This window comes from Camellia sinensis, chromosome 8, assembly GCF_055761805.1.
Source record: "Camellia sinensis isolate YWXY chromosome 8, ASM5576180v1, whole genome shotgun sequence".
Taxonomy (NCBI): Eukaryota; Viridiplantae; Streptophyta; class Magnoliopsida; order Ericales; family Theaceae; genus Camellia; species Camellia sinensis.
In genome coordinates, this window is record NC_138968.1 from 19,975,162 (window position 1) to 19,988,566 (window position 13,405).

A 13,405-nucleotide genomic window follows, 5' to 3' on the forward strand; every position below is an offset into this window, starting at 1 on the left:
ATTATGGAGAAGGATAAGTGCTCAAATGACTATTTTATCATTTTCAATTATTTACTAAGTAATAGTAATATTAAACATGGCTTTAATATTTTAATTATTTTTAGCTAGATTAAATAAAAATTTATTTTATTTTATTTTTTGCACAATATTTTAATTATTTTAATTTATTATTTTCAATTAAATTAAATTAAATTTATAATTTATATTTTTTGTTTAATATATAATTTTAAATTAACGACAATAAAAAATAATTTTATTTAATATATAAATTAAATTTTCAACAACACAAAAAAATTTAATTTATAAGGCCATAATTTATAATTTATTATTTTTAAATAAATTTAATTTATAATTTATATTTTTTATTTAATATATAATTTTAAATTAACAACACTAAAAAAATAATTTAATTTAACATGTGAATTTAATTTTTTAACAACACTAAAAAAATTTAATTTATAAGGCCATAATTTATAATTTATTATTTTTAATTACATTTAATTTATAATTTAAATTTTTTATTTAATATATAATTTTAAATTAACAACGCAAAAAAAATAATTTATAAATGTTCAAAAGACTATTTTATTATTTTCTAATTGTTTGTTAAGTAATAGCATGGAGGGTAAAATGGACATTTCACAAAATAATCATGTGGGATACAAATCTCATGGTTTCTATCCCACCTCCTCCATGGGATAGGATAGTCCTATATACCGGACTATTAGTCCGGAGCAAAAAAAATAAAACAAACAATGGATTATTAGTCCGATAAAACTAATAGTTCAATTTCATCCCGTAATCTTTCAAAACAAACCCACCCTAAATGTAACAAGTTAAAATAATTTTTTAATTTTTTTAATTGTAAACTCAAATTTTCAAACGGATTCTAAGGCTCGGTTTGGGATATTCTAAATAAGTGTATTTTTGACTTTTTATGAAATATGGGTTGGGTTTGGGTTGACTTTGAAGTGATGTGGTAAAGAGGTGATGTGACTTAAATAGGATAGTAACTTTTGACTTTTTGAATTTTTTAATACATGACAAACAAAGCCTAAGGCCTATTTTAAAAGGTGTCTTTTTGCACTTATTAATTTTTTTGAAAAATATATAAAAAAAAATAGATAAATTATGTGATTTAAATAAATTAATATTTTCTTCAATTACCAAAATAGGCTTAAGTAACCGCTCTCTCTCCGGTCTCTCTCTAGACTCTATACTCTCTCTCTCTCTCTCTCTCTCTCTCTGCGTGTCTGTGAACTGTGACGCGAGAAAGACCGGTCTATGCACATGACCTCTTCTCTTTAGCCACCTGCACCAAACGCCTCACTCATATATAAATTGACCAAACAGTCCCATTACTGGTATTTCCCCAGTAAATAAAATTAAATTAAAAGCTTACAACCCCTTACACACACTCTCTCTCTCTCTCTGTGTCTCTGTAATTTTTCAGTAAGTACTGCCATCACCATAAAACGAAGTGAAGCCCCCCTTTATTTATAGCTCCCCTCAGCACCCAAACCCTAACAAATCACACTCTTCATTTCTCTCTCAAGTCTCATCTTCTACTACTGCTACTACTACTGCTACTCTGGCTCTCCCAACCATGGAAGCTTTCAGTTTGCTCAAATTCTGGCGAAATGCCGCCGGCGGAGGAGCCTCCGACACCGATGCAGGCCATCAGCCGATTGAATCCGATGAGGAAGAAGAGACTTTCTTCGATTTGGAATTTGCTGTGCCAGGTTCTGACGAGAAGGAAGACAAGGACGACGGTTCTGACACTGACGAAGATTCGTACAACGATTTGGCTAAAAAGGATGGCGTGATCGAGTCCGATTTCGTTGAATCTCCTAACGATGTGTTTTTTAAAGGAACCAAGCCTCTGTCTCCGATTTCGTTCCTGAGATCTCCGCCGAAGTTTCGTGTGTTTATGCTGTTTAAGAAGCCGAAATTGGAGAAAATCGAGCCCGCCGATGCGTCGCCGGCGACTCACCAGCAGAGCAAGCGTTTCGCTGAGAAATGTAAGGTTGAGGAGGTTCCGATTTTCTCACTGCTTGCGAGAGTGAACAGTTCGAGAAGCAATTCACGGAAGCAGAGCTCAGAGAACGGTTCGTCGAAGCGTTTCGCCAAGGATGTCGTCCAGAAGTATCTGAAGCTGATCAAACCTATCTACGTCAGGGCTTCGAAGAGGTACACTGAAAAACAAAAGTTCACAGATGATTTTTCTACTTCCTCGACTCCATTGTCTTCTCCGGCTGCAGCACCAGTCCGATCGCCGAGAAAACAAGCAGAGGAGAAACACGGGAGTCGACAAGCGCCTCTTCGAGAGGTGTGCAAGCATCTCGGAAAGAGCCGATCGGCTTCGTCGGCCGTCGGAATCATACCGCCGGTAGCTTCCAGAAGAGACGATTCGCTTCTCGAACAACACGATGGGATCCAGAGCGCCATTCTTCACTGCAAGAGATCATATAACTCGTCCAGATCCAGAGGTAAATAGGACTGTCATATTCAATTTACACATTAAATTCTCAATTATTAATTAATTCAAATCTTAATCTGTTTCTCTTGAATTTTGGTTTGCAGATTTCTCTGCTGTGCCACGAACCGTTAGCAAACCTTGCCACGAGATCTCAGTTATCAATCCATCTAGAAATTCCACAGAGGAAGTGAAGACAAGAATTAGCATTTGATTTGAATCCTGTGTTTGATCAGATTTTGATGAAAGAGAAGGAAAAAAAGCGGGAAAATGTTGATCAGGAAGATTAGGAATTAGATTTTTGTGTAGTAATGATGATGATTAGATGAACAACATCAACATGAAGTGTTTGCTCTGTTTTATGTGAAATTAATTAGTATTATATATAATATATAACGTTTATACGTATATATAAAGTCACTTTTGTATTTTGGTTTGTTTTTGTGGATCTTCATGTTGGAGAGAGAAAAGAGGAACAGGAGGTTTCACTAGTAATTGTCTGTAAAGCGACTGATCATTATCAAAATATCGAAATGGGAAACTGAAAGAAATGATAAAAGAACTGTGTGTGTGTGTGTGTGTGTGTTTGTTTGTTTGGTAATCATGTTGGGTTTGAAACCCTTGCCAGTAAGGATATGTAACTTGTTCAAATCAAATATATGATGATGATTTTCTTCTAACATACGGTAATTTTGAGAATGTTAATTTTGAGAAGTGAGTTAATAATTATTTTTTATTTTTTAATTTATTTTTTTTTTATAAAATGTTTTAAAAAGTAAAAAAATTAATTTTTAATCATTATCTCAAAATATTCTATAATAATAAAAGATTCTGAAAAATAATAATAATGTGATACAGTCCTGCTGCCTCAGCAGTCCGCTGCTTCCTGCCAACGGAGATCATTTGGTAGACGACTGGAATTGAAGTCTATTGGTTCAAGAAAATGTTACAAAAATTTAAATCGGTAGTCATTATTATAACGAGGTGTTGGATTTTTTTTAAGTAATAGGCCACGTTTGTTTGTCAGTGTGAGGGAGGTGATTGAAGTGCTATAGCTTTGAAATAATTTTATTTATTTATTTTATATAAAAATAATTTAATAATTTTATTATTAATGGTCTCTCATGTTATCATAACAGACTTATTTTTATTTAATCTTCTCATTAATAATTTTTACATTAATAATTTTTTTACTAATCGTTTTCTCACTAACACCCAACTTAATTCGCCAAATAAATGTGGCCGTAATGTTTAAAGCTTGATAGTCATTTTGGTGATCATCTTACTAATTTGAATTATTTATTTTTTAAAATTTGTTGAGTAAAATATTTATTTAAAAGATTAAAATAATTAGACATACATAACGATATTTAAATTATATTTATATTATAAAAAAATTAAATAATTATTTTTAAAATTATAATTGTTGTTTATTTTTATTTTTTTGTAAATAAATATAATTAAAATATATATCTACAAATATTTTATCATTTTAATTTTTTATATAAATATATTTTACTCGATAAGTTTAATAAAACAAACTGGTTGAATGACTGAGGTTGACTCCAAAATAGGTTGAGCAAGTCCAAATACTCTTAATCCTCGTTTGGCGTGTTGAATTGGGATTTTTTTTTATTAAAATAGTCATAAAAAAATAAAATAAATTAAAAAGTCAATAAAATAAAATGTCACATCTAAAGTATAATTATTTTATTTTTTCGATAAGAAGAATCAAAAAGTCTAACTCAAACAAAATTTTTAATCTCAGACTAAAAAAATTAAAAAGTCAACTCACTTTCCAAACGAAACCTCAAATTAGATGGTTAAACGTGATAGAATTCAATTTCCAAAGGAAACCTCAAATTAGATGGTTAAACCTGAGAGAATTCAACTCTTATAATTATGTAAGGTGTTTGAATCGTAAATAAAATAAAAAGTGAAATGAATAAAAAAATTAATTTATATTTCCGTTACATTGTTTTTAATTGTTTTTTTTAAAAAATTTAAATTTATAATCCAAATATAACTTAAAAAATTAGTTGTTGTTTCCTAATTTCAATTTGGGGAAATTTATATTTGATAAAGACTCACAATAGTTTTGGATGGTGCAATTTTGTGAAATATGTGATTAGAAAAATGACTCTGACGGTGGGTTTATTTTTCTCGTACTTGGTTAACAAATGAGACATGAAGATGGAAAGAACATTTCTCTTATTTTTTCAATATCATTTCTCACAAGTGAGATTTGATGAGATACTAATCTGGTTTATTTGTGTCTTCAAAATCAGAAAAATATAATTATTCATATCTATATTTCACATATTTTATTTTCGTATTGTACAAATATGATGACAAGAAAATAATATGTATTTTTCCTCACTGAAACTAGTGGTAACAATTATTTATTTATTTATTCTTTTATAACCTACTGTCAATGAGCATTAACATCACAATCACAAGTTCCACATTCAAATTTTCAAAGTTTGAAATATTATCAAAGGTTCAAAGTCAATAATGGATGAATAGCTAGGAAGGCTCCCAAACGAAAATGTGTCCTCCATGTATACAATAATGGTCCCATCCCATTTTCATGTTATTTGGTACTATCACATTAGTTTAAATTCAGCTCCCCAAACAATAGGCTATTTGGTACAATTTATTTGAGCTATTTATAGAATTTTTATTATTTTTTGAATTTTTATTTATTTTTATTTTGAGAGTTTGTATCAAATTGTTTGGTATAGATTCTATATACAAATTAGGTAGAAATAATATAAACTGAAAAAAAGCTAATTATCTAAAAGTGAGAGGAGAGGTGTTTTGGATTTTATACTTTTATCAATTTTTAACTTACAACACCAAAGGCCACTAATGCTAAATGCTATAATAGTATTGCTCTTGCCATAATTTGGCAATGAATAGCAGAATTATAGTAATGGTACTTCAATGATCAGATACAATTTTAACAGAACCAAACACAGAAACTGTCACGACCCAAACCCGGCCCTATGGGTTTAGCACCGTAACCGGCCAGTAATCCGAGATTACCGAAGGCCTGCTTAACAGTAATACAGTAAAACAGAGTACAGGGCCTGGCGGAAGCCAATACAGTAATTAAACAATGTCCAATGAGCTGTGACAGTCAGTATGCCAAAAAGATTTTTCATGCATTCATACATAAACAGTACAGAACAGTATGTACAATATTGACATCCATTCAAACTAGGGACTCAACCCTACATAACAGTACAGAAACATTCCGTCTGTACAAAACAGTACGGTCTATACAAAATTTACAGTCACACAGTACGGGGACCTAATCCCTTGATAGCAGTACGATAAACAGTCAGTCTATACAGTACAGTAGTCCAAACAGTATGGAGACAGACGGGGGAAAACAAACAAAACACCCCCAAGCCATAGCATGGCAACTCGGAACCTCGCAGTGAGGCACAAAGGCTGGCTTGACAAAGCTGGAGTTACCCTGACGCTCCTAGCTCCGATCTGGTGCCTGTACACCTACATATATATATGAGCAGTGAGCTAAAGCCCAGTGAATAACATAATGCGTAAAGGGGTTTAGAATGAATGTCCTTACAGTAATGAAAACAGTTCAATTCAATCAGTATTTCAGTTGTTCAGTACAGTAAACAGTCATATGTGGTACATCCATTAGCATAACAGTAACAGTAGGTCTTAAAAGACCAAACAGTAATGATGGCCATCAGTCAGTAAACAGTAGTGGTTCCACGAGGGAACCGACAGAGAATTCTGTCGCAGTAACAGTAACAGTAAACAGTAAGTACTAAGGATGCCACAGTACAGTTCAGAAATAAAGGACATACATTCATTCAGTAGATAATACCAGTTCAGTAGACAGTTCAGTTCAGTATTCAAAAGATATCAGTTGAACATATCTTTACACAATTGTTACTCACAGAGTTTTGGGCTACAGTATGCTAGAGCGTGTCTCCCCAGTTGCCAACCCTACACAGTTCACAGGTTGAACACACACTAAGCTATACAGTTGGGAAATATTATAACTTAATCCCTAATTCCTCGGTGTGTCCTACATCTATATCCTCAACAAGATGCCTTAAACTAGGCCTAAGAATGCCTAGAATGGGATGAGGATGCACAGATGTACATTTAAAAGCATGCTCAGGATTTTCAGAAAAAAACAGATTCCCGCTCGAGCTCAGGTTTCCCCGCTCGAGCGTACAGGCAAACAAAGGTACACGCTCGAGCGCAAACTTTCCCGCTCGAGCGTACTGTAAAAGTACTGGATGGGTGAAATCTCCGCTCGACGCCCGCTCGAGCTTGAGACATGACTCCGCTCGAGCGCCCAATCCTCCGCTTGAGCGGACTACAAAACAGTGCAGAGAGATGCTGGTTGCTCGGATTCCACGCTCGAGCGTAAATTTCCCCGCTCGAGCGGAAGTGCGAAATCTGGAAAACCCAGATTGCACCTCCAAGCTCAAACTCAAGTTTAAATGCATCAAAACCGATCCTCTTGGGCTCATTTTCTGGAAAACTCTTATAAACACATGGAGTAACATGATTCAAAGCTCAATTCGAGAAATCAAAGCCCAAGGGTGTTTAATTCAAACCCAATTTCGAACCAATTTCAAATCATTTTCCAAGAACAATCTTCAAACATGACATGCATGATCTTAAATCATTTTCAAAGCTTTAATGCTGTTTCAAGAGAGCTCAAGCCTTCAAAAACAAGATGAACTCATGGAGTATGACCAAAAGATGGACATGCATGTGAGGTATGATGAACCACAACCTCAAAACTTCAATATATGTACATGCATGCAACACTTAAGCTTCAATTCACCATTAATGACCCAAATCATGACTTAGCTCTACAATCTAACATGGACCATGCAACAATCAACTCAAAACATGGACAAGAAGACAATGGAGCTACCTTTAGTCTTGTAGTTCAAGAAGGGAGCTCAAATATGCAATCTACACTTCAATAATTTCTTCAATTACCAAGCAAAACCAAGCCAAAAGAGGTGAAATCTAACTCCTCAAGTCTCTCTCTCTCTAAGGTCGGTTGAGGTCGGTTGAGGCAAGAAGAGGAGAAGAAATGTTTGGTTTGATCACATACGTGGAGTGTAAAAGGCTCAAGAGGTGTGGTGTGGTGGCCACTAAGTGGCGGAACGGTAATTAAGTCCAACTCTTCAATTAGCTTATTTTAATCTAATTTAATCATACCCAATCAATTTTCAGATAATTATACTATAAAATCACCTTAATTCTAAGGATCATAGGACACTAATCGGTTTCGGATTCGGCCGTCGGTAAGGCCTTCAATTAGCAGTTTAAACATATAAACATAAACAGATAATCAGACAATTAAACAGATAGAATGCAATTAACTAACATATACTCAGTCAATTCAGTTTCAATTTCAGTCAGTTATCAGTTCCATTTCACAGTAATCAATGATTAACGGTAATCATTCAGTCATTAATCAGTAAACAGTATGAGGGTTGTTACAGTCTCCCCTCCTTATAAAGAGTTTAGTCCTCTAAACTCGAGTTACCTTCATTCTGGAAGAAAACAGGATTCAGTGGAAACAGTTCAGGATATCGTTTGGCCATGTCATCTTCCCTTTCCCAAGTGGCATACACACCACCATGGTTCTGCCAGTCAACTTTCACTAGCGGGATCTCTTTGTTCCTCAGTTTCTTGATCCGTCTGTTAACAATCTGTATAGGCCGTTCCTCGTAAGTGTAGTCATCACTCAGCACTACACGAGTAGGCTCTATTACATGGAAAGGATCCCGAAGGTAGTCTCTCAACATAGAGATGTGGAAGACGTTATGCATATGCTCAATTTCAGGAGGGAGCGCAACTTGATACGCCACCGGATTGATTTTCTCAATGATCTCATATGGTCCGACGTATCTCGGTGCTAACTTGCCTTTGACTCCAAAACGAGTCTGGCCTTTCATTGGTGTCACTTTCACAAAAACGTGATCACCCACTTCATACTCTCTGTCCCGTCTTCTGACATCTGCATAACTTTTCTGTCTACTCTGTGCAGTTTTCAGTCTTTGCTGTATCAGTTTCACTTTTTCAGTTGTTTCATACACAATCTCGGGCCCAAGCAACGGCCCATCTCCAACTTCTGCCCAGCAAATCGGAGATCTACATTTTCTGCCATACAATGCCTCGAAAGGCGCCATACCAATACTCGAATGGTAGCTATTGTTGTAGGCGAATTCAACTAATGGCAGATGACTTTCCCAGTCTCCCTGAAAATCAAGGACACACATTCTCAGTAAATCCTCCAGAGTTTGGATGGTCCTTTCTGACTGTCCATCTGTCTGAGGATGATAGGCACTACTCAGTCTCAGTTCAGTACCCAGTGCCGTCTGTAGGCTTTGCCAAAACCTCGATGTAAACTTCGAATCCCTGTCAGAAACAATAGACACAGGCACTCCATGCAGTCTAACAATTTCATCAATATAGATGACAGCCAATTTGTCCGCATTATAAATCGTCTTGACAGGTAAGAAGTGAGCAGATTTGGTTAGTCTATCAACAATAACCCAAATGGAATCCATACCTTTTCTGGAGCGAGGTAATCCAACGATAAAATCCATCGTGATATGCTCCCATTTCCACTCTGGTATGGGTAGGGGTTGCAATAGTCCGGCAGGTCGTTGATGTTCAGCTTTGACCTGTTGGCAATAAAGACATTTGGATACAAAATCAGCAATTTCTTTCTTCATTCCCGGCCACCAGAAATTCTGTTTCAGATCTTGGTACATTTTCGTATTCCCCGGGTGGATAGACAATTTCGAATTGTGGCCTTCTTGCAGAACTCTTCTTTTCAGTTCAGCATCATTTGGTACACACAGTCTTTCATGAAATTTCAGTACATTGTTCTCAAATTTGAATCCCGGTCTCGGTTTAGATTCTCTTCCTTCGATGATCTTCTTCAAGAAGTCATCCAGTTGCTGTTTCTCTTTAATCTCTTCAATCAGTGCCGGTTGAGCAGAAATAGCAGCTAAGGTTCCACCTTGTTCTCGTAAAACGATTTCAATTTCAGATTTTTCAAGGTCACAAAGCAACTCTTTCTGTCCGGTAAGCAAACAGGCTAAGTTTCCAATCGATTTCCGGCTCAATGCATCGGCAACGGTATTGGCTTTTCCCGGATGGTACAAAATTTGTAGGTCATAGTCTTTAATCAGTTCTAGCCATCTTCGCTGTCTCATATTCAGTTCTTTCTGTGTGAAGAAATACTTTAAACTCTTGTGGTCGGTGTATACTTCACATGTCACCCCGTACAGATAGTGACGCCAGATTTTCAGTGCAAACACCACTGCAGCAAGTTCCAGGTCATGGGTCGGGTAGTTCTTTTCATATGGTCTCAGTTGTCGGGAAGCATAAGCAATAACTCTCCCATTCTGCATTAAAACACACCCCAGACCTTTATGAGAAGCATCACTAAATACAGTATAACCATCCGTACCTGAAGGTAAGGTAAGAACTGGTGCAGTCACTAATCGAGTTTTCAACTCCTGGAAGGCAGATTCCCTTTGGTCAGTCCAGTCAAATGATGTCCCCTTTTGTGTTAACTGTGTCAGTGGTAGGGCAATTTTGGAGAAATCTTTGACAAATCTTCTGTAATATCCAGCCAATCCCAAAAAGCTTCGGACTTCAGTCACATTTGTTGGTCTAGGCCAGTTCACTACAGCTTCAATTTTCTGCGGATCAACAGAAATTCCATCTTTGCTAACAACATGCCCCAAAAACATAACATGGTCAAGCCAAAATTCACATTTAGACAGTTTAGCATACAGTTTCTGTTCTCTTAAGGTTTGCAGGGCAAGTCTCAGATGATGTTCATGTTGTTCTACACTTTTGGAGTAAATCAATATGTCATCGATAAATACAACGATAAAGTCATCAAGGTATGGTTTAAAAATTCTGTTCATAAGGTCCATAAAGGCAGCAGGGGCATTCGTGACTCCAAAAGACATAACCAAAAATTCGTAGTGTCCATACCTTGTTCTAAAAGCAGTTTTATCAATGTCTTCCGGTTTAACCTTCAACTGATGGTATCCGGATCTGAGATCAATCTTGGAAAATACTTTAGCACCCTGTAACTGATCAAACAGGTCATCAATACGCGGTAATGGGTATTTGTTCTTTACAGTTACCTTATTCAGTTCACGGTAGTCAATGCACAGTCTCAGTGAGCCATCTTTCTTCTTTACAAACAAAACTGGTGCACCCCATGGTGAGGTACTGGGTCTGATGAACTTTTTATCTAACAGTTCTTGCAGTTGCACTTTCAACTCCTTCAGTTCAGTTGGAGCCATTCGGTAAGGAGCTTTCGAAACTGGCTGTGTTCCGGGAATCACATCCACGGTGAATTCAATCTCCCTGTCAATCAAATCCCCTGGCAAATTCTCTGGAAAAACATCTGGAAATTCTCTGACTATAGGAATACAATTCACATCAGTTTTAATACTATCATCAGTAGACACAGTCGGTACAGAACACAGATATCCTTTACAGCCCTTTCTAATCAGTTTAACGGCCTTCACAGATGAAATCAAATACGGAGGAGGTACTACTCCACTCCCATTAAACACAAATTCAGGCAAACCAGGTGGACGGAAAACAACTTGCTTGGTCACACAGTCAATAGTGGCATGATATTTTTGTAACCAATCCATCCCCAATATTACGTCAAAATGATCAATGTTCAATGGCAGTAAATCAATAAACAGATGCATATCCCCAACAATGATTTCACATGTAGGGTACATATAAGCACATGTCATGGACCCTCCTACGGGTGATGATACGGCTAGCAGATAGTTCATAGGTTCTAAGGGTCTATTCAATTTCCGTGAGAAAGCATGCGATACATAAGAATGTGTAGACCCCGAATCAATCAGTACATATGCATTTTGAGTACAGATAGAGAGAATACCTGACACAACGGTCTCGGTATTCTGCACATCTCCCGGTACTAGTGCGAACACTCGGCCTTGCCTCACAGGCTCTTTCCCGGCAGCTTTAGGGTTAGGCTTTGGTGGAGCATTTGATGCTGCGCCGCTGGCTGCAGCTTTGCTATTGCCTTGAGGAGTAGAAGGGCAATCTTTAACCATGTGGCCCACCTTGCCACACCTGAAACAGGCTCCAGATAATTTGTGACAAACCCCTTTGTGCCTGTTGCCACATACAGAGCAGGGTGGAATGAACCCACTCCCTTGGCTGGGGCTAGTCATTGATCCCGTGTTCTGTTTCTTATTGGTTGGGTTGTGCTTGCCTTTCTTGAATTTGAAACCCTGCCTTTTTCCATGCCATTCAGTTGTTGGTGTTTCAGATTGTTTCACCGCTGCAATGTTTGACTCGGCCATCAATGCCCGGTCAAGAACACCCACAAAAGTCGGTAATTTCAAAACATTTATCCGGTCAAGTATTGCCACATTAAGGCCACCTTCAAATTTTCTGGCCTTCTTATACTCAGTATCCACCATATGCGGTGCATAACGGGCAAGTTCAGTAAATTTGGTTTCATATTCTGCAACGGACATTGTGCCCTGCTTCAACTGTTCAAATTCAGTCACTTTTCTATCCCTAACACACTGAGGGAAATACTTTTCAAAGAAGGACTCATTGAACTGAGCCCAAGTCATAACAGTATTTGTATCACGGATTAACATCCACCACCTTCTAGCTTCTTCTTGTAAGGTGAAGGTAGCTAACAGTACTTTGTTCGCTTCTGAGCACGGAAACACTTCGAACAATTTTTCTGTTTCCAGAACCCAAGCTTCAGCCTTTAACGGTTCGAGGCCTCCCTGAAAGGATGGCGGTTTCATCTTGCTGAATTTATGGGTGAGAGCAATTATATCCCCATCATTCACATTCACATTAGGTTCCGGCTGAACCGGAGGAGGAGGAGGTGGGGGCGGTTGGTTCTGTTGTTGTTCAAGTCTAGCAGTTATCAGTTCGATCATTCTTTCCATTCTTTCCATTCTTGCCTCAGTAGATGAGGACTCAGGTTCATTTGCATTGTCCATTTCACTATAAGCAGTTATAACAGTTTTAAACATAAGCAGTCATTTGTTTACCAGTTTAACACATTAGCAGATCTTCAGTCATAACATAACCACACACTTTTCAAGTTCATGAGATGCCCTAATAACTTTTCTAGGACACCCTATAGCTCATTTGGACACGTGGGTGCGGTATAACTCGTGATAACCTGGCTCTGATACCACTCTGTCACGACCCAAACCCGGCCCTATGGGTTTAGCACCGTAACCGGCCAGTAATCCGAGATTACCGAAGGCCTGCTTAACAGTAATACAGTAAAACAGAGTACAGGGCCTGGCGGAAGCCAATACAGTAATTAAACAATGTCCAATGAGCTGTGACAGTCAGTATGCCAAAAAGATTTTTCATGCATTCATACATAAACAGTACAGAACAGTATGTACAATATTGACATCCATTCAAACTAGGGACTCAACCCTACATAACAGTACAGAAACATTCCGTCTGTACAAAACAGTACGGTCTATACAAAATTTACAGTCACACAGTACGGGGACCTAATCCCTTGATAGCAGTACGATAAACAGTCAGTCTATACAGTACAGTAGTCCAAACAGTATGGAGACAGACGGGGGAAAAAAAACAAAACACCCCCAAGCCATAGCATGGCAACTCGGAACCTCGCAGTGAGGCACAAAGGCTGGCTTGACAAAGCTGGAGTTACCCTGACGCTCCTAGCTCCGATCTGGTGCCTGTACACCTACATATATATATGAGCAGTGAGCTAAAGCCCAGTGAATAACATAATGCGTAAAGGGGTTTAGAATGAATGTCCTTACAGTAATGAAAACAGTTCAATTCAATCAGTATTTCAGTTGTTCAGTACAG

General features: G+C 37.2%; 1 protein-coding gene across 1 annotated transcript; it reads left to right on the top strand.

The window, feature by feature from the left end:
• The first annotated feature begins 1,323 nt into the window (after nucleotides 1–1,323).
• On the top strand, nucleotides 1,324–3,035 carry LOC114295884 (putative membrane-associated kinase regulator 2). Its single transcript, XM_028240179.2, has 2 exons — nucleotides 1,324–2,489; nucleotides 2,584–3,035. Exons 1-2 carry the CDS (start codon nucleotides 1,607–1,609, stop codon nucleotides 2,688–2,690), a joined length of 990 nt encoding a protein of 329 aa, XP_028095980.2. The 5' UTR covers nucleotides 1,324–1,606; the 3' UTR covers nucleotides 2,691–3,035.
• Nucleotides 3,036–13,405: the final 10,370 nt, after the last annotated feature.

What these genes read in the sequence shown, in the direction of transcription:
- LOC114295884 (XM_028240179.2), top strand. Translation starts at nt 1,607, where the DNA reads ATGGAAGCTTTCAGTTTGCTCAAATTCTGGCGAAATGCCGCCGGCGGA. An exon ending in TAACTCGTCCAGATCCAGAG is followed by an intron (nt 2,490 to 2,583) that starts GTAAATAGGACT and finishes TTTGGTTTGCAG; the next exon opens with ATTTCTCTGCTGTGCCACGA.